Genomic DNA, 20,421 nt, shown 5'->3' with positions numbered 1-20,421 from the left:
TGGGCGCCATGAAAGCCAACCTCGACGAGGCGACATGGCGCATCGCCGCGGAGTTTGGTCTTTAAGAGGTCGGACACCTGAGGTCTGCATGCAACGATCACATCATTTTTACCGTTATTACTCTACTTGATTATTACGTTGAAAATCCACTTAGATGGAAGCAAGTTGGTACTGAAAATCCATATGTTGCCCTTCATTTTGGTCACAGGGCCATCCAGAACACAGTGGGTGGGTTCCTTAGGCCAAAGATCGACCTGAGTGCCAACAACTTTGCAAGGGTCATGGACCAAGCATTTGGTTACCATTTGAACCCTCCTTTCGACCCCTACATCCACAGCCTCAACTTCCTGCTGGCGTCCTACGTCATCCACTACCTGGGCATCAACGGCTACACCGGCACCAACCCCCATCGACGGCTACCAGACTAAACACGTAACCAAATCAACCATCCAACAACGCATCCATGCACATCGACACTACTCGTAGTAACCATTGTACTATTATTTGTTGCAGTTTCTTGCAGGGTTGCTAGGCGTGGAGGTGGGACAGGACGCCGTCTTCCACGCGCTGCTCTTCGAACGCAAGCACGAGACGGTGCCACCCTACAAGGGGATCACCGTGGCAGAGTTCACCGATCGCGTCTCCACCACGAGAAACCAGCTGGTGAAGGGTGAAGGACGAGGGGCTCACCGTGACGCCCGAGATGCAAAATAAAAAAGTGAAGTAAGGGTGCCCTGTGGGCACAACTTGCTCTCCGCCGACAGGGACTCCCTCTCCTAGCCGCCGGACGCCGGCCGAGTTGCTCAGGATCACCGGCAACGAGCATATCCCTGGTGGCTTCTAGCCGGAAGGAGCAAACGGTAAGATAGCACGAGAGTTCCTTCGCAAGCCGTTTACAGCTTGTGATAACAATGTGACAGCAAATTAACTAAGCCCGTATCTGTATGAATGACTGCAGCATCAATCGTCAGCCAGAAAATGGAAATAGTGTGATGGAATAAGATAGGCTTAAGTACAGCGTCTGACGTCTTGGAAATCTAAGGATTTCAATTGGCCAAAACGCAAGATGTCTGCATGGCAAAATGCGTGCTTACTTGTGCTGCTGTTGTTACTCGAGTACATGCATTTTGAAGCAAGAATAACAAGGGACAAACTCAACACAGAGCCATATGGTCAGATCTGCTAGTAAAATAAGGGCCAAATCATCAGCATAACATTAAGCAACAAGACAAGGGACATATATCAAGCATTCAACACAGATTAAACTCAAAAACATGTTCACAAGAAACCAGGCCAAGTGACATCAAGTCTTAGCTTCCATAGTAGCAACTGAAACCAACCAGAGACATCCAAGAGCTAGGTAGACATGGGAAGGAAACAAGTTCCAGGTAAAACTACTAGCAACATCTAGAGCTGCTTGATCTCAGCCTTCCTCTTCTGCCACAGCCTGTCGAGGGAGCCATCAGCATCACCCTGCCAAAACAGAACAAGCTGTAAGAGTAAAGTAATGTATATGATACAAGACATGAATGCACCCAACAATTATCAAAACAGTTACAATATTTTTTGGTGAATTCAAAGTATCAAAACCAAAGTGGATAACATGATAATACTGAGCATCCATTTGAATCAGATAACTATAACACTCGGAACTAAAAGGTGACAAGTCTTCAAACAATTACTTGAGTGCAAGGACAAGACAAAGTACAGATGAAAATACATGTTCATGGTCAAGATTATCAGGTTTTGACATAAGCAAGTAGGCACCACCAATAGAAAATATCTGACACCTGTTCCATTTCCTTAAAATGGTACACTGAGCTTAGTACTATCTCATCAACAGTAACATGATAACTGGAAATAGTAATTTGATGAGCAAAACTTGTGACCACACACTTAGTTCAATCAATCAATACAACATAGATGATTACCTGAGCACGGACGAACCCAGAGAGAGCAAAGGTGGTGAAGCGGCCATCATAGAGGCCATTCTCATCAACATGACCAATGTTGATCTGGACAGAGGCGTGGTCCTTGGCCGTGATGATCCTGTTGGTGGCCGAGCTGCAAGAAGCAGAAGAAAATGATTAAGCACGCATCCACCGTTGCAAAACACACATAGTCAGACTAAAGAGAGTGTGCATGAGACAAACCACTTCCTGGGGACGTAGAGGTCCACCATGTCACCCACCTCGTTCTGCATGGTGGCGGCTGGAAACAGCGACTGCAAATGGCAGAAGAAACAGTTGAGTCACAAACTAAGCACAAGAGGAAAGCTGAAAGCTGCTAGAGGACATGGGAAGTGGGTCGTGTCCAGGAATCTAGCAACATCAACAGAAATTCTTATCGACCCTAACAAACAGATGGCAGGAATCGATTGCTACTTAATTTATATACGAAATAATAACAGGATCTGAGACACAAGCTCGCGCTTAACCACGAATCCAGTAGCATAGTTGCTCCATCTTGCGGTTACAGGGACGAAACTATGCATACTAGGCCAGCCATAGATCCTGACCAAGCACTACGGCGCTAACAATAATATGCACTTGGTGACAAGAAGAAGACGTGAACACGCAGGATGGGAACGAATCGATGAACAAGCAGCAAGGCGGACATACAAGATCGAGCAACAGATTACAGAAAGGAGGGTGGCTGGGGAGGGGAGGCAGAGAGGGACGCACCTTGATCTCTTGGATTCGATGAGGCTGCGGGAGGACGAAGAGAAGCTGGTGCGGCGGCGGCGGCGCAAGGGTGTGTGAGGCCTTGATTTTATAGCAGGAGCGGCCAGAGGGAGGGCTCGTAAACCCTAGGGTCCTGTCCTGGACCCACCGGCAGCGAGACAGCGCTTGCTCCTTGGGCCGTGGCGGGCACCAGCCCAATACTCCAAAGCCCACGTCGCTCCCTCCTTTCCGTTTTCCCTCCCGCTCCTCCTCCTCTTGTCCCCAAACCCCCGAAACCCCCAAACGCACGGCAGGCCATGGAGCTGTCGATGAGCGGCGGCGCGCTGCGGACCTTCTCCCGCTTCGTCACCTGCCTCGCCCGCATCGGCTCCGACCTCGTCTTCCAGGCCTACCCCGACAAGGTGCGCCGTCTCCTCGCAGCCCACACCTGCCATTCCTCACCGGCGGTTCTCACGATTTCAATCTACTTACAGCTGGAGCTGCACACGCTCAACAGCTCGCGGTCGGCGTTCGCGTCCGTCTCCCTCACGCGCGACTTCTTCGACCACTTCCACCTCCCCGCCGCCGCCGCGCCGTCGTCCACGCCGCTCCAGTGCAGCGTCCTCCTCAAGTCCGTCCTCGCTGTGCTCCGCACGCCCACCTCCGCGGTCGACCGCCTCAACGCTTCTCTCCCAAACCCCCAAGCGTCCAAGCTCGAGTTCGTCATCCACTGCATCAGCGGTACATGTTCCCAGCCCCTCCCTCCCTGTCTCCCTCCCTCTAGGGTTTTGCCATTGACGTGCTCAAAATTTCCCCATTTTTTGTCAACATTGGCGCGCATTTTCCCTGTTTTCCCGCCAATTTTGCTCTTTCCCCAAATTTGCCGCTCTGAGCTGATGATGTGCCTTCTCGCGTCTTGTCTTGTCAAGGGCGTAAGAAGACGCACCGGATCTCGTGCAGCGCCGAGTCCGACGTGCAGACTCTGGCGCTCGACCGCAACGGCTTCCCCAGCCGCCTCGCCATACGGCCACGGGATCTCACGCGCCTGCTTTCCAATTTCCAGTCCTCGCTGCAGGAGCTCACCTTTATTGCCACCCAGCCTGCTGCACGGTTGCCTGGCGTCGATGATGCCACTGGGGGGAAGGCAGTCGAGCTCCTAAGCTACATCGACCCGACCAAAGGTAAAGGTTTCCTTCCTTTGGTGTGCAAAAAATAGCGTGGTGGTGAAATTTCTATGGGGCTGTCAACTGTGACGTGATTTGGGAATTGCAGATGACTACGACAGTAGGCTGCACACACAACTGTGGATCGATCCAGCAGAGGAGTTCTTGGAGTATGAGCATGCTGGTGATCCCGTAGATGTCACATTTGGGGTGAAAGAATTGAAGGTGATTCTATAATTTGTTCTTCTCTCTTCATGCCAAAAGATTTAGATCGTCAACTTTAAAAGAAATAATGTAATCTCTCCTTTGAAATGGGAAATTAATCGGAACTTATTTGCCTTTAACCAAGTCAAGGAATACTTCTTTGTAAAAGTAGAAATGGTTTCAGGAGATAACTGTATGTGTGTGTCCTCACTTGTAGTCGAGCTTAGAATAGGAAATACTATCTTCATTACTGCTTTCTAAAACAACACAAGGGTTTGGCAATTGATGGCTCTGTCTTCTGGTCTGGTACCTGTGACTGCACAAATCTGACAGATATATTTTCTGTTCTTTCAATCTAGGCATTTTTAACATTTTGTGAAGGATGTGAGGTTGATATTCTCCTATTCTATCAGAAGGCTGGCGAGTAAGTAGTTTACTTGTTGAATTTGGTTATGTTTTCTGACTGGCCCCCATGACCCATGAGGCTTTATTTGAATTGCAGACCTGTCCTGTTGGCTCCAAGATTTGGAATCGATGATGGTTCAAGTTCTAATTTCGATGTAACTCTAGTTCTAGCCACTATGCTTGTATCACAACTAAATGATGGCAGTGTGCCTCAGCAGCCACCTACGTCAGCACATCATGCAGAAGAACCAAGGGCTGCCGCTGCTGCACCATCACCAGTTCCCGAAAATGTCTCAAACCATACAAGAATATGGTCAGAGCTTTCAGGTGTGTATCATTTTGGCAAAAGGTTCTTGTTAGCCATCGATATGGTCACACTCAAGGCATGCATTCCTACACTGAACTATGCACCAATATGATCTGATGAGAACAGACACGGCCAAAGCGCCTGTATCAAACATCATGACCATTTGACCGCTTTTGTGAGGTCAATGTCAGATCACAGTGCATGGACTTTCACATGCCTGGGTGTAATCAAACCTGCTGGTGCTAGAAAGTTCCTTTGATCTCTTAATCGTAGCACTGTCCTGTTCATCTATCATCAAAGCTATCTAAAATAAGCAAACTTTCTTAAACAGGTGTTACTCCCAAAAGCTTTGAAGCTAACGCAGAAAATCGTGCCCAGATGGAGAGAAATGGAAGAGCTAACGTGCTGAATGACACATCAGTGCTTCCCAATACCAATGCTCCCTGCAAGCTACCAGTGACAGATAACGCAAACTATATGTATCCTATTAAGTCGCTTTACTTATTATTATTATTATTATTATTATTATTTATTTGAGTGATATAATTTGGTACCACAAAAGTCAGGACTTGCAGCTATATATCTGGCATATCTCCTTGCAGCTATCAAATTAGCTAATCAGGCACACTAACAGAAGTCATTTCCTTGTCCTCTCTAGTAATCTGAGCTAGTATAGTTGAGATATGCTTTAGTTGGGATCTATGTTTTTAAAGCGGTAAAGCGAAGCGAGGCGCTGGGGGGGCGCCTCACTGCTTAAGCGGTAAAGCATAAAGCGAGGCGACGCTTTAGACTGATCTGAAGCTAATGGGCAGTAGGAATTTAGGATAGATAACCATAGTAAGATACTGATTCATAGACACAACAAACTAGACTAAAGTACTGGACTACTAGTCTACTACTAGAATAGCACTAAAACGTCCGGAGAGGAGGAAGCTGGTCCAGATCTGGAGAGGGGGCTGCTGCTAGAGGAGAGAGGAGAGAGCCAGAGGAGTGGTGGGGGAGGAGCAGGAGCTGCACGTTTTGGTCCCTCTTTTCCCTCCTCTTACTATTCACATGTGAGCCCAGTTTCCCGCCCTTTTGTTCCTGCCCAGACCAGCTTTCCCGCCTAAAAACTGTGTTCCCCTGCCTGGCATGTCTAAAGCGTCCTGTATGTGCTAAAGCACCCTCCAGGACGCCTAAGCGGACGTTTCAGACGCTCTAAACTCTAAAGCGGACGCCTTAGACACAGAGCTAAAGCGACTTGGACGCCTTGAGCCTCGAGGGCGCTCTGACGCTAAAGCGTCGCTTAAGCGACGCTTTACAAACAGAGGTTGGGATTATAATACACCCACCGTCCCATAATATAGTGCACATTGGTTTTCGCGGAAGTCATTGTTCACAAACTTTGACCAAGTTTATTTAGAAAATTATCCATATCTACAATATGAACTTTAGTCCATATGAAAATATATTTTGTGATGAATCTAATGACATTGATTTGGCGTTTTAGATGTTGGTATTTTCCCTCTAGACTTGGTCAAAGTTTACAAGTTTACCACTATACCAGCATCCCCAAACATGAAATCTTTCGGGACCACATGTTGTAGAACTACACAGACAAACCCTCGCTTGACTAACCTATCTTCCTCGGAGTTTTGGGGTATCTACTCCGTTTCAGCTTGTTCAAACCATAGCATCTTTTAAGGTAATTTGAACTTGTGTTAGGAGTGAACTTACAGCCATACCAATGGTAATCTACTCTATTTGTAGGAGATACGCTGATAAATAGTGTTCCAATTGGAGAAATGGTGACTTTTGATATAAGATGTCGAGTCCAAAAGGAAATCATCTTGTAGAGACTCAGTAGAGAATGATTACTGACGAAGCAATCAAATACATCTGGTTAATGCAATTAGTTCCTATACCAACTCCACTAAAAGAATCATATACCGACCATTTATTAATTCCTACAAGTAACTGGCAAATCATGTCAACATATTTGATGTTAATGCAGTTTTTTCATTTGTTGTGAGTCATAACTGGGGAGTTGTAAGATCTGAGTCGTAAGTTATTTCTGCTATCCTACTTCTGGTTACTTGTTTCCTTAACTAGTTTATACTACAGAGAGCAGCCTGTGCAAATGGATCACTTGGAAGAGCCTCCTGGTTAACTCTCTCGGCGACACCCATAGAATTCAAATGCATACATTTGTGTTGGCACTGAATTTTCAGCTGACTGCCTTTTTGTTTTGCTACAGAAGTTGTGGTTGATAACCCTCGTTCGCAGCATCACCCAAGCAACTGGGTAGGTGCCGACGAAGACGATGATGATGAAGAAGATGAGGAGCTTTTTGTCCAAACAACACCTCACTACATGGACTAAGGACCGATGCTGATTCTGAATATTGCAGGTACATTCCAGCCAACTGCATAGTGAATGAGCTAGAAATTAGTCGAAGTCAATGTTTTTGAGTCGATGAGTCGACGGGTCGCTCGGGGAGGGCGACTCTAGACTAGTCGTGACTAGTCTAGACTCACGGTCGACGAGTCGACATGGCGACGAGTCGACGTGAGTTAAGCAGCAGGCAGTCAGGGGAGGAGCACAAGTGCACAGCAGCAGCAGCAACCAAGGGAGGAGGAGAGGAGCACACCACCAGCAGCAGTAACCAGGGCCAACTGAGAGATGGGCCACTAGTTATGCACTTCCCTGTGGCCCAAAAGCCCATCTAGTAGCTATATACTCCTCCCGTGACCTAATCCACCATCCACACTCCCTCCTCCCTCACCACAGCCGCCACACATTCGCTGCCACTCTCTTGCCACCAGTCCACCACTCCTCCCAGCGATGGATCTCTCAACTCCCCCGCAGCAGCTCTCTTGCCACCGCTCCTCCTCCCAGCCTGCTCCTCTTGCCGCTTCAGCTTCAGCAGCAGCAGCAGCAGCGCGGCGGCAAGGGCGCAGCAGCAGCAGCGAGGCAGCACAGCAGCAGCATCAGCAGCACGGCGGCGGGAGAGTGCTCCAGATCCAGCGTTGCCTCGAGTCGTTCGACCCAAAAACCGCGACTAGTCAAGACTAGTCGCGCGAGTCGCTCGACTCATCCCAGGAGTCGAGTCGGGAGGCTGAGTCGGCCCTGGAACTGGTCGATGAGTAGTCGCGACTAGTCGAGCGACTCGAAATCCATGGTCGAAGTGCCTTTTGATTGCTCTTAGTTCGTGTAGGCCTGAAGCTAACAATACAAGAACATTGTTTACCCAGCACCTAGCTTGTATTCAGGTGTGGCTATTTCATTGTTGCATAATACAGAGAACATTAATGCGACTTGTTCTACTTTGCATATGTGGCCTTCTCTATTATTTATTTATTTGCAAGAGAAAGAACTTGTATTTGCATCAATATGAGCAACATGGTCTCTGTTTTTATTTTCTGTATCTGTACCACTTTACTACTATAAAAGCATGAGTTTGCAGAATCCAAATTATCCATCCAACCTTAACCAGAAGGTTAGCAATTTCCCTTGCAAATTTAGGTTTAGTTGCACGCCAAGAGCATCTTCACAAGGTATTACTTAGCTTGTTACTAGGAAGAGAGAGAATGAACCATTTTGTGCAAAGTAGGTCTCCAATAAATAGTTGCTTTGACTTGTTACTAACACTACAGAAGTATTAATTGCTGCCATGTGTGAGGTGGTGAGAGGCAGCAGCATTGAGGGATGAGGCCATGGAATTCCCCATTCCCAAATCCTTCTTTAGGATGAGAGAGGGTAGAGCTGGGTCAAGAGTAAAATGGGACTCAGCATTGAATTGATGGTACCGTCAGGTGAGGGAGAAGCTGATAGGGGTTTAACCAGGGGATAGTGGAGCTGGTGTCTGTATGGAGATCAAGGCCGCGCCGGCATGTCCCAGTCTGTGGTGCTGGAAGCTACAGAGCAGCATCAGGCGAAGCCTCCAGGGTGAGGATCCAAGAGAATAGAAGGGTATCGAGTCATATTAGTATTTGCGTTTCTTGTGAGATCATGCTCATCATCTTGTGTGCTTATTGAGCATGTCTGTGTTATCCTATTCCTTCTTAACTCTTTCAAAATGGAAGTAAAATCAGATTCTAAAAATTGATATCTTTGAATTTGTGCAGTTTGTATCATGTTGGGGAGTAACCCTCCTAACGACGCGCCATATCGGAACCCGGGTGTGGTGTCAAATGGGCAAGGGTTGGGCCGTCACCCACTTGGTGGCGCGCCGTATCTTGATTTGGATACGGTGACAAGTGAGCAAGGATTGGGTTGTCGCATCCTTAGTGGCGCGCTACATCGACGTCCATGTGTAGTGAAAAATGAGCAACTGTCTTCACATTTGACTCGAGAAGTGCAAAGGGTAAGGAAGCTAGCCAAGCCTAGTATGATCCGCTTAGGTAGCTGGAAGGTAGGGTCCCTGATAGGTAAGCTACGGGAGCTAGTTGATACATAAGTGAGGAGAGTTGCTGATATCCTTTGCGTCCAAGAAACCAAATGGAGGGGACAAAAGGTGAAAGAGGTGGAGGATACTGGCTTCATGTTGTGGTACACGGGAACAACTGCAAACAGAAATGGAGTAGGTATCTTGATCAACAAGAGCCTCAAATATGGAGTGGTTGACGTCAAGAGGCGTGGGGACCGGATTACCCTAGACAAGCTGGTAGTTGGGGACTTAGTTCTTAATGTTATTAGCGTGTATGCCCCACAAGTAGGCCACAATGAGAACACCAAGAGGGGGTTCTAGGAAGGCCTGGAGGACATGGTTAGTAGTGTACCTATTGGCGAGAAGCTCTTCATAGGAGACCTCAATGGCCACGTGGGTACATCTAGCACGGGTTTTGAAGGGGTGCATGGAGGCTTTGGCTATGGCATCATGAATCAAGGATGAGATGTCTTAAACTTCGCTCTAGCTTATGACATGATCGTAGCTAACATCCTCTCTAAAAAAAAGAGAATCATATCTAGTGACTTTTAGTAGCGGTCAACACTCTAGCCAGATTGATTTCGTCCTCTCGAAAAGAGAAGACAAACGTGCTTGCCTAGATTGTAAGGTGATACCTGGAAAGACTGTTGTCCCTCAACATAAGCTCGTGGTGGCTGAATTCCGCTTTTGGATTCGTGTCCAGTGGGATAAGCGCGCCAAAATCACTAGAACGAAGTAGTGGAAGCTCAAGGAGGAGGCAGCTCGGGCTTTCAAGGAGATGGAGGGTCATTAAAGAGGGCCCTTGGGAAGAAGGAGGTGATGCAGACAACATGTGGATGAAGATAATGACCTGCATTCATAAGGTGGCTTCAGAGGAGTTTGGAGTGACCATGGGAAGTAGAAGCGAAGCTAAAGATACCTAATGGTGGAACGATGATGTCCAGAAGGCTATTAAGGAGAAGAAAGGCTGTTTCAGACGTCTACACCCGGACATGAGTGCAAACAACATAGGGAAGTATAAGGTGGCAAAGAAGACCGCAAAACGAGCTGTGAGTGAAGCAAGTGGTCGGGCGTATGAGGACCTCTACGCGCTTAGATACAAAAGAAGGTGAAAGGGACATCTATAAGATGGCCATGATCCGAGAGAGGAAGATGAGGGATGTCGACCAAGTCAAATGCATCCAAGACAGAGCAGATCGGCTCTTGTTGAAGGACGAGGAGATTAAGCATAGATGGCGGGAGTACTCCGACAAGTTGTTCAATGGAGCGTATGAGAGCTCTACCATTGAACTGGATCATTCCTTTGATGATATCAATAGGTGTTTTGTGCGGCGAATCCAGGATTCTAAGGTCAGGGAGGCTTTAAAAAGGATGAAAGGAGGCAAGACAATGGGCTTTGATTGTATCCCCATTGAGGTGTGGAGGCCTAAAAAACATAGTGATAGTATGGCTAACTAAGCTTTTCAACCTCATTTTTTGGGAAAATAAGATGTTGGAAGAATGGAGGCGGAGTATATTAGTACCAATCTTCAAGAACAAAGGGTGTGTCCAAAGTTGTACTAATTATCGTGGAATTAAGTTGATGTGCCATACAATGAAGCTATGGGAGAGAGACATTGAGCATCGCTTAAGAAGAATGACAAGCGTGACCAAAAATCAGTTTGATTTCATGCCTGGGAGGTCCACCATTGAAGCCATTTTCTTGGTACGACAACTTATGGAGAGATACAAGGAGCAAAAGAAGGACCTGCATATGATGTTCATTGACTTAGAGAAGACCTACGATAAGATATCATGGAATGTCATGTGGTGGGATCCAAGGTCCCAACAAAGAACATTACCCTCATCAAGGACATGCACGATAATGTTGTCACAAGTGTTTAAACAAGTGATGGTGACATTGATGACTTCCCGATTAAAATAGGAATGCACCAAGGGTCAGCTTTGAGCCCTTATCTTTTTGCTTTGGTGATGGATGAGGTCACAAGGGATATACAAGGAGTTATCTCATGGTGCCAGTCGATGATAGTCAGATGGGGGTTAATAGAAAGTTAGAGCTACGGAGATAAACCCTGTAATTGGAACGTTTTAGGCTTAGTAGAACTAAAATTGAGTACGCGAGGTGCGCTTTCAGTACTACTAGGCATGAGGAGGAGGTTAGCCTTGATGGGCAGGTGGTACCTTAGAAGGACACCTTTCGATATTTGGGGTCAATGCTGCAGAAGGATGGTGATATCGATGAAGATGTCAGCCATCGAATCAAAGCCGAATGGATGAAGTGGCGCTAAGCTTTTGGCGTTCTCTGTGACAAGAGTGCCACTAAAGCTAAAAGGCAGGTTCTATAGGACGGCGATCCGACCTGCAATGTTGTATGGCGATGAGTGTTGGCCGACTAAAAGGCGACATGTGCAGCAGTTAGGTGTAGCGGAAATGCGCATGTTGAGATGGATGTGTGGCCACACAAAAAAGGATCGTGTCCGGAATGATGATATACGGGGTAGAGTTGGGGTAGCACCGATTGAAGAGAAGCTTGTCCAACATCGCCCAGATGGTTTGAGCATATTCCGCGCGGGCCTCTAGAAGCCCCGGTGCATAGCAGACGGCTAAAGCATGCTGATAATGTCAAGAGACGTCGGGTATACCAAACTTGACATGGGAGAAATCCGTAAAGAGAGATTTGAAGGACTGGAATATCACCGAAAAACTAGCCATTGATAGGGATACGTGGAAATTAGCTATCCACGTGCTAGAGCCATGAGTTGGTTTCGAGATGTTATGAGTTTCAGCTCTAGTGTACCCCTATTTGTTCGAGACTAAAGGCTTTGTTGTTCTTGTTGTTTTTGTTGGTGGTCTGCTGGGTGCATCTTCAAAGTAAAATCCACTATTGTTGCTTATATCGTTATAGTTATATTTGCATTCCAACATTTGTCAGGAGGATGTGTTACGGTAATTATGGAGCTACTTGTGAGTCCATGTATGTTTTCGTCCTAGTTAATTGCACCATTTTTTATGTTTTGCCTGCTGAGATAGAGTTTATTTCATGCTCACAAGAACTTTGTTCCATCTAGGTTCTTTAGCATTCTGAGATCCTCCTGTTTCTATGGCTGTCTTCCTTTCGGGGGTGATCAAGATGTTGCTTTTCATGATGAGAAATTTTAGATTGAACAAATGCATAACTTTTGTCATGGCTTATGGCTGCATAATCCCATTGTTAGGTGTCTGAATAGTCTATCATTTAACTGATTTATCGTTGGTGTTATCTGACATTTTCATGAAATTGGTGGCTAAAGGAACTATGCCCACACCTGCATTGCAGTTATCCTCGATTCATCGGGGAAATTGAGTTATAGTTCATAAATAGGATCCATGTAGGGCCCTGCTGGAGGTAGGCTTTACGCTTTAGCTAATAGGTGTCATGTGGGGCACGTCTTACAGACGTGGGCCGCGCGGCCAGGAGCAGCCGACGGCCGCATCAGGCAAGGCGCAGGCTGGACAGGAGTCCTGATCCGGGCACATTAGTTCCTAGACTAGTTTATTTCGTATAGGTTTCTAGTTTGTTATTAGCCCATGGGGCCTTTATATATCAGATAGTTAGCACCCTTTAGGGATAAGCAATAAAGTTATTTCCTTCTATCTTCCCCTCCCGCATCATAGAGCAGCCAGGCAAAAACCCTAGCGCTCCTATCCACCGCGACTACGAACTACGTAGTCGAGGTCCTGCTGTCTTGGGCACCGAGGCCCTTGACAACTTGGTATCAGGTTCCAGGCGATCCTCCTCCTCGTCCACGCTCCATCCGCCGGCCGCTTTCCCCCCTGTGTCCGCGCCCAGCTCCCCGACATCGCCACAATCCGCTGCCGCCTCGGTCACTTCCGGCATGGCAGAACCGACCACCGCGGATCTGGCTAAGATGATCGAGGCCTTGACGGCCACGGTGACGTCCCTGCAGTCGTCCGTCACCGCACTCCAGAAGGACAAGTCCTCCTCTTCGTCCAGCGCTGCCGCCGCCCATGATGGGCAGCACCACAATGATCGGCCGCCCAGGTTCCAGAAGATGGACTTCCCCAAGTTTGACGGCAAGTCTGATCCGCTCGCCTTCATCAACAGATGCGAGTCCTTCTTCCATCAACAACGGATCGCCGAGGAGGAGAAGGTGTGGATGGCGTCCTACAATCTCGAGGGTCCTGCCCAACTATGGTATATGCAGGTCCAGCGCGACGAGGGCACACCTCCGTGGCGCCGCTTCTCCGAGCTGCTCAATCTCCGCTTCGGGCCACCGCTGCGCGCTAACCCGCTGGGCGAACTAATGGCGTGCAAACGCACGACGTCCGTCGTCGACTTCCAGGAGCGGTTTGAGGCACTCCTTCCCCGGGCAGGCACCTTATCCGAGACACAGAAAGTGCAGATCTTCACCGCGGGACTCCAGCCACCCCTCAGCCTCGACGTGGAGATCCATAACCCACAGTCCCTCGCCGTCGCCATGAGCCTCGCCCGCAAATTGGAGCTGCGCGACCAGTGCGCGCTTTCCACCGCGCCACCGGTGCGTTTTCCACAGAAGGGCATCCTGCCGACACCAGGACCACGCCTCGCGCCCCCCGCTCCGGCCCCACCAGCCGCACCTCAGCAGGGCCACAATCTGCCGGACGGACGCCCAATCAAGCGTCTCTCCCAGACAGAGATGGAGGAACGCCGTCGCCTGGGCCTTTGCTTCAACTGTAACGAGAAGTTTGGCAGGGGCCACAACCGCGTGTGCCAGCGCATCTTTCTCCTCGACTTAGCGCCGGACGACGACGACGACGACGCGGCCTCCGCCACTGATGATGCATCGCGGGCCGACCCTCAAATCTCGCTCCACGCGATCGCCGGCGTGCGCACGAGTGAAACCATGCAGATGCAGATTACTCTCGGAGGTGTCTCCCTCCTCGCCCTGATCGATTCAGGCTCCACCCACAACTTCATCGCCGAAGAGGCGGCCGCTCGTGCTACGTTACCACCCCCCACCACAGAGAAGATGCGCGTCACGGTGACCAACGGCGAACGCGTTCCGTGCCAAGGCGCGTACCGCGTCGTGCCCTTCCGCATCGGCCACGAGGAGTTCGCGGAGGATTTCCTCGCCTTGCCGCTCGCGGGCTACGACATCGTCCTGGGCACGCAGTGGCTGGCGTCGCTCGGACCGATCCTGTGGGATTTCCGAGCCCTCTCCATGACATTCTGGCGGCGGGGCCATCGGGTGTGCTGGCACGGCATTGCAGGACCGGACGGGCCAGCCCTAAAATCATGCAGCGGCCGCGACTTCCTGGACGCCATCATCACCGAGTTCGACGGCATCTTCGCCGACCCCTCCGGCGTGCCACCGCCCCGCAACCGCGATCACGGCATCACCCTGCTACCTGGTTCCGCCCCGGTGGCCGTCCGTTCGTATCGATACCCGGCCGCGCACAAGGACGAGCTGGAGCGTCAGTGCGCCGCCATGCTCGCCCAAGGTATCATCCGTGCGAGTTGTTCCGCATTCTCGTCCCCGGTACTGCTGGTCCGCAAGGCCGACGGGTCCTGGCGCTTCTGCATCGATTATCGCGCCCTGAACGCCATTACTGTCAAGAATGCGTTCCCGATTCCGGTGGTGGACGAACTCCTCGACGAGCTACGGCACGCTCGTTTCTTCACCAAGCTCGATTTACGTTCCGGCTACCACCAGGTGCGGATGCGTGCGGAGGACATCCCGAAGACAGCTTTCCGTACTCATGACGGCCTCTACGAGTTTCTGGTGATGCCGTTCGGACTCTGCAACGCGCCGGCCACGTTCCAGGCCCTCATGAATGATCTGCTGCGGCCATACCTGCGCCGTTTTGTTCTCGTCTTCTTTGACGACATCCTCATTTTCAGCGAGACATGGGCTGACCATCTCCGACATGTGCGCACCGTCTTCACGGTCCTGCACCAGCACCGGCTCTTCGTCAAGCGCTCCAAATGCGCGTTCGCCGTTGAATCAATCGCATACCTGGGTCACACCATCTCCGCTGCAGGCGTGGCCATGGATCCGGAAAAGGTGCAGGCAGTGGCGGACTGGCCGCAACCACGCTCGGCGCGCGCGGAACGGGAACTCATCGGCCTGGTGCTCGCGATTCGCCATTGGAGGCCGTACCTATGGGGGCGTCAGTTTGTTGTAAAAACGGATCATTACAGCCTCAAATTTCTGCTTGACCAGCGTTTGGCCACCATCCCGCAGCATCATTGGGTTGGCAAACTCCTGGGATTCGACTTTACGGTGGAGTACAAGGCAGGTAGTACCAACACGGTGGCGGATGCACTTTCCCGCCGTGACACGGAGGAGACGACGATCATGGCGGTCTCAGGGCCTCGTTTCGACTTCATCAATCGCCTCCGGCAAGCGACGTCCACTGATCCGACGCTCGTCACACTGCGGGAGGATATCACGGCAGGTGCGCGGCAACAGCCTTGGGCGCTCTCCGACAGCCTCGTTACTTTCAACGGCCGCCTCTACATTCCGCCGTCATCCCCGCTACTCCAGGAGATTCTCAGTGCCGTGCACGATGATGGGCATGAAGGCGTCCTACGCACATTGCATCGTCTCCGCCGCGATTTCCACGCACCTAACCTTCGCAAGACGGTGCAGGAGTACGTCCGCACTTGCGGTACTTGCCAGCGGTACAAGTCCGAGCACTTGCACCCCGCTGGGCTGCTACTGCCGCTGCCGGTACCCACGGGCGTGTGGACTGACATCGGCATCGACTTCGTGGAAGCGCTTCCTCGAGTAGGCGGGAAGTCTGTCATCCTCACCGTGGTGGATCGCTTCAGCAAGTATTGCCATTTTGTGGCGTTAGCCCACCCATACACGGCAGAGTCAGTGGCACAGGTGTTCTTCGCTGAGGTTGTTCGTCTCCATGGCGTGCCGCAGTCCATGGTCTCTGACCGCGACCCCGTCTTCACCTCCGCTTTTTGGCGAGAGCTCATGCGCCTCACGGGGACAAAGCTGCACATGACGTCAGCATTTCACCCGCAGTCGGATGGTCAAACGGAGGCTGCTAACAAGATCATTGTGATGTATTTACGGTGTCTTACCGGGGATCGTCCCAAGCAGTGGCTCCGGTGGCTTCCCTGGGCTGAGTACATATACAACACCGCCTACCATACAGCAACCCAAGAGACTCCGTTCAAGCTTGTGTATGGCCGTGACCCTCCCACTATTCGCTCTTACGAGCCCGGCGACACACGGGTGGCTGCAGTGGCCAGGAGCATGGCTGAGCGCGACGAACTTATCGAGGACGTCCGCTATCGTCTACGACAGGCACAGGCGGTCTATAAGTCCTACTACGACAGACGTCATCGGGACATTCGGCATGAGGTGGGCGATTGGGTTTGGCTTCGCCTTCGACAGCGCGCCGCGTCCTCTCTCAACTTGCCAACCAGGGGCAAGCTCAAGCCACGATTCTATGGGCCGTACCGCATTTCAGAAGTGATCAACGACGTGGCATACCGTCTTGAGCTTCCGGCACGCTCGCGCCTCCATGACGTGTTCCACGTGGGCCTCCTCAAGAAGTTCTTCGGCATTCCTCCAACTACACCGCCGGGATTGCCTTCGATCCACAACGGGGCGGCTGTTCCAGAACCAGAGCGCGTGACTCGTGCGCGCCTAGCACGCGGCGTTCGCCAGCTACTCGTCCACTGGAAGGGTGAAGCAGCTTCGTCAGCTACATGGGAGGATCTTGACAGTTTCGTCGAGCGCTACCCCGCTTTTCAGCTCGAGGACGAGCTGCTCGTCGAGGGGGGGAGAGATGTCATGTGGGGCACGTCTTACAGACGTGGGCCGCGCGGCCAGGAGCAGCCGACGGCCGCATCAGGCAAGGCGCAGGCTGGACAGGAGTCCTGATCCGGGCACATTAGTTCCTAGACTAGTTTATTTCGTATAGGTTTCTAGTTTGTTATTAGCCCATGGGGCCTTTATATATCAGATAGTTAGCACCCTTTAGGGATAAGCAATAAAGTTATTTCCTTCTATCTTCCCCTCCCGCATCATAGAGCAGCCAGGCAAAAACCCTAGCGCTCCTATCCACCGCGACTACGAACTACGTAGTCGAGGTCCTGCTGTCTTGGGCACTGAGGCCCTTGACAATAGGATGCTTGCGTAAAGTTACAATCCAAATGACTTCTGAAAATGATCGAACGGGATGGACTTGATAAGATGTGTAGCAAAAATATGCCACCCTTTTATGGCGAAGATTTTGCCAAGCTGGTGCAGAATAGACCTGAAATTGTTTTTTTCTTGCTGAAGTTTTATGTTTCCTCATAAATAGTCATTCGTCTGTTTTATTATCATCTCTGCAGTTGTAAAAAATAATGCATTAAAGGAATAACTTATCTTTTTTTGCTTAGGTGTACAGATCATGTGAGTGTTTCTACTGGGCATCACGGAGTTCCTGGCAGGGGTAGGGTGGCGAGAACAATTATTGTAGCAAAAAAGAAAATGTGTGCTAGATATGGGAGATGATTTTTTTTTTCCTTCAAAAATTCTTTGTTCACAGAAGGTATGTAAGGACAATCACACCTTCAGAATTTAGAACTTGTGGTGTCTTCCATTTGAGATCCTGGATCCATTGCAACGCTGGATCTATGAACATAAAGTTTGATTCAAGAAAATAAATAAAATTGAAGCACTGTAATCCTATTTCTTTTCTTTTTTTGAAGATACCGGCTCCCAAATGATTTCCATGTATTTTTTGGGTGACTCGATTTAGTGACAGTTAACTTCTCTAGTATTCCTTTTTAGGAATTTCTTGCGATAATTTTCATTTAACTTTATTGGTTGAGTCGTGCTGGGTCACTAGTATTTCTGCAACTATATGTGTATGTACATTGCACAAATTATGTCTTTTTCGTGATTTCATGAGTCACATGTCTTAATTTCATCAGTACTTTTTCATGATTACTACCCTCTGTTCCTAAATATTTATCTTTTTAGTGATTTCAAATGGACTATCACATACGGATATATATAGACATATTTTGAGTGTAGATTCACTCATTTTTGTTCCGTATGTAGTCATTTGTCGAAATCTCTAGAAAGACAAATATTTAGGACCGGAGGAAGCACTACGATGTTACCTATGCATGAATTTATGGTTTGTTTACTAATACTACCATGTCTGCAGCCTTTGTGTTTGAAAACAAAGATGCACGGCGTGGTGCTTTTGCTTTTGCTTTTGCTTTTACTTTTACTACCTGGCCTTTTTTTTTGAGGTCTACTACCTGGCCTTGGGAGACGGTAATCGAAACTGAGATCCGGCATGGAAACTGCTTCCTTTTACTATTAGGGGTTTTGCTCCTTCCGAGTATGCTGCATCCTGGCAGCTCACTTGGTATCGTTGGAGTACCTTCTTTCCATCCATCTAATTCCCCAGTTTTTTATCCTTACAGCTCACTTCGATATCTACTGTAGGAAGGTGGTGATGAGCCGCTATGCTGCAAGAACTTGTGTGTCAATAGCAACCGAATTTTAAGTGAACTGGCCAGCTGCTGTATAGATCTTTGGCACTGCGCGGGCTTTCCCTGGACGGACCTAAGCTTGTGACCGCAACCCAGCGTGCGTTAGATGAGAAGAAAATTGGGGAAGATTCCTAGGTCAACCTGCATCCCAGTTCTATTCATATCTTCTATATCTAAATAGCTAGCCCCCACTAACATATTTCTCTCAACATGCAAACATGCCACATCATCAAGCAACATGCATGGCAAAAGGCCCACCACAACATGCATTCATGCACATGAAAATGTCCACCTCAACATGCAAACATATATTAGATATTTTACAATACATTAATCAAACACAATAAAGCATATGGATTTGCAATTTTAGTTTTCATAGTATCACTATTCATGTTCCATAGAAATCACATATCATCGAAATGTATTGCAAATATTCCTGCAACAACGTGCGGGGTATCATCTAGTTTGTGTAATACTCCATCCGTTCCAAATTACTCGTCGCAGAAATGGATGTATCTAAAACTAAAATATATCTAGATACATCCATACCTGCGACAAGTAATTCGGAACGGAGGGAGTATAAATTAGAACATTCTGGAGAAATTAGTGCACTTGAACCCATAACTTTTTGGTGCTGGCATCGCCACTGGTGCAGCTGCTAGAATCGTCGCCTGTTCAGTTGGTGTCCGATGCGGAGTTGCAGGAAGATTTTCAACACATCTGTGTAAAACACAAAGTAACTATAGCGAGAAATTTGAGTGGATGCAATTTTCTCTCCAAAATAAAGTACATGTCAAAAGATTTTTTTTTGAACATGTCTAAAGATTTGAACTCTATTTCTAAAGACACTGTAGGAAAAAAAAAGAACTTAGGATTCAGATCCTTCAAAAATCAAGACAATGGAAAATTCTCGTTGTCGAGGGATGGCCTTGCTAGGGTTCTGCGCCCATGGCGATCGGGAGGTGATTGCCACGCTGCTACTGTCGCCGGACGTCGCTCTGGCCGCGTGTGACCTCCTCTCCGTGTCCTCACCCAGGCAGGACTACGGAACCGTGGCGGCCCTGTCCGCCACCAGATCGCATGGCCCCTGTGGCCGTAGCGATCATGTCATGCCCCATCAGAAGCCTGGAATCGAGAGGAGTCCGGGAAGGCCACGATACCCGGAAAACCTAAGGATCCTCGATCCCTCCTGCAAGAAACCACCAGATCCTCGTCTTTCCGCAACCGAGCCGCTGAGTAATTCCGAGCCAACCTCGATGTCGTCGGTTGTGGCGCCTGAGGGCAAGCTACTGTCAGAGACCGAGGTGAACCCAGAGGTCGGTGGGGGTGATTATGGGGCACCCTCTGCGGTTGCCGCCCACCCGAAGCCTTCTGAAGGGGGGTCCGAGGCCATCACGGCGACGAACCCGCGTGTGAAGCAGCTCGTAGATGAGCTGCATGTTGAGCAGATGCGCAAGTTGGAAGGCCAAACCAGCGTCAGGGATCAGAAGGAACAAATTGTAGCAGATCGCCAAGTTCCATCTACTAGAAAGTCTGCGCAAGCCACGGCGGAGTCGCGGCCGAGGAGCTTTGACATTATTCCGGCCTTGAGGATTTTATATCAGGAAGTGAGGATGGAAGACGCAGACTTGTCTGATGACCTTTCATCGTTCGGCAAACGTACTGCAGGAGATGACCATGCTGAAGGAACACCTAAGAAGCATAGACTGGAGGCGAACCTTGATGTGCAGCAAATAGGAAGCGGAGGAGAGATCCATGATCAGGAGATGCAT

General features: G+C 49.3%; 2 protein-coding genes and 1 pseudogene across 6 annotated transcripts; 2 read left to right on the top strand and 1 right to left on the bottom strand.

Annotated features, from left to right (window-relative positions):
- Positions 1 to 928, top strand: part of LOC123083783 (desiccation-related protein PCC13-62-like) — a 1,686-nt pseudogene extending 758 nt beyond the window's left edge.
- Positions 929 to 1,191: 263 nt separating this feature from the next.
- Positions 1,192 to 2,855, bottom strand: LOC123085849 (40S ribosomal protein S21). Its single transcript, XM_044507557.1, has 4 exons — positions 2,685 to 2,855; positions 2,154 to 2,224; positions 1,932 to 2,064; positions 1,192 to 1,473 (listed from the first exon to the last, which is right to left on the bottom strand). The coding sequence occupies exons 2-4, from the start codon at positions 2,201 to 2,203 to the stop codon at positions 1,408 to 1,410; spliced, it is 249 nt and encodes an 82-aa protein (XP_044363492.1). The 5' UTR covers positions 2,204 to 2,224; positions 2,685 to 2,855; the 3' UTR covers positions 1,192 to 1,407.
- A 58-nt stretch (positions 2,856 to 2,913) lies between these two features.
- Positions 2,914 to 17,829, top strand: LOC123085847 (cell cycle checkpoint control protein RAD9B). Of its 5 annotated transcripts, XM_044507556.1 has the most exons (10): positions 2,914 to 3,085; positions 3,158 to 3,404; positions 3,593 to 3,844; positions 3,936 to 4,051; positions 4,390 to 4,454; positions 4,533 to 4,762; positions 5,074 to 5,221; positions 6,846 to 6,886; positions 6,979 to 7,131; positions 17,540 to 17,829. In XM_044507556.1, exons 1-9 carry the CDS (start codon positions 2,981 to 2,983, stop codon positions 7,101 to 7,103), a joined length of 1,329 nt encoding a protein of 442 aa, XP_044363491.1. In that variant the 5' UTR covers positions 2,914 to 2,980; the 3' UTR covers positions 7,104 to 7,131; positions 17,540 to 17,829. The 5 variants fall into 5 exon arrangements, with proteins under 5 accessions (XP_044363491.1, XP_044363488.1, XP_044363490.1 ...); XM_044507553.1 differs by having other exon boundaries at positions 2,919 to 3,404; positions 17,548 to 17,829; XM_044507555.1 differs by lacking the exon at positions 17,540 to 17,829 and adding an exon at positions 12,083 to 12,783 and having other exon boundaries at positions 2,919 to 3,404.
- Positions 17,830 to 20,421: the final 2,592 nt, after the last annotated feature.

The sequence above is a fragment of the Triticum aestivum genome, chromosome 4A, assembly GCF_018294505.1.
Source record: "Triticum aestivum cultivar Chinese Spring chromosome 4A, IWGSC CS RefSeq v2.1, whole genome shotgun sequence".
Classification (NCBI taxonomy): Eukaryota; Viridiplantae; Streptophyta; class Magnoliopsida; order Poales; family Poaceae; genus Triticum; species Triticum aestivum.
This window is presented reverse-complemented; position numbering and strand designations above follow the sequence as displayed.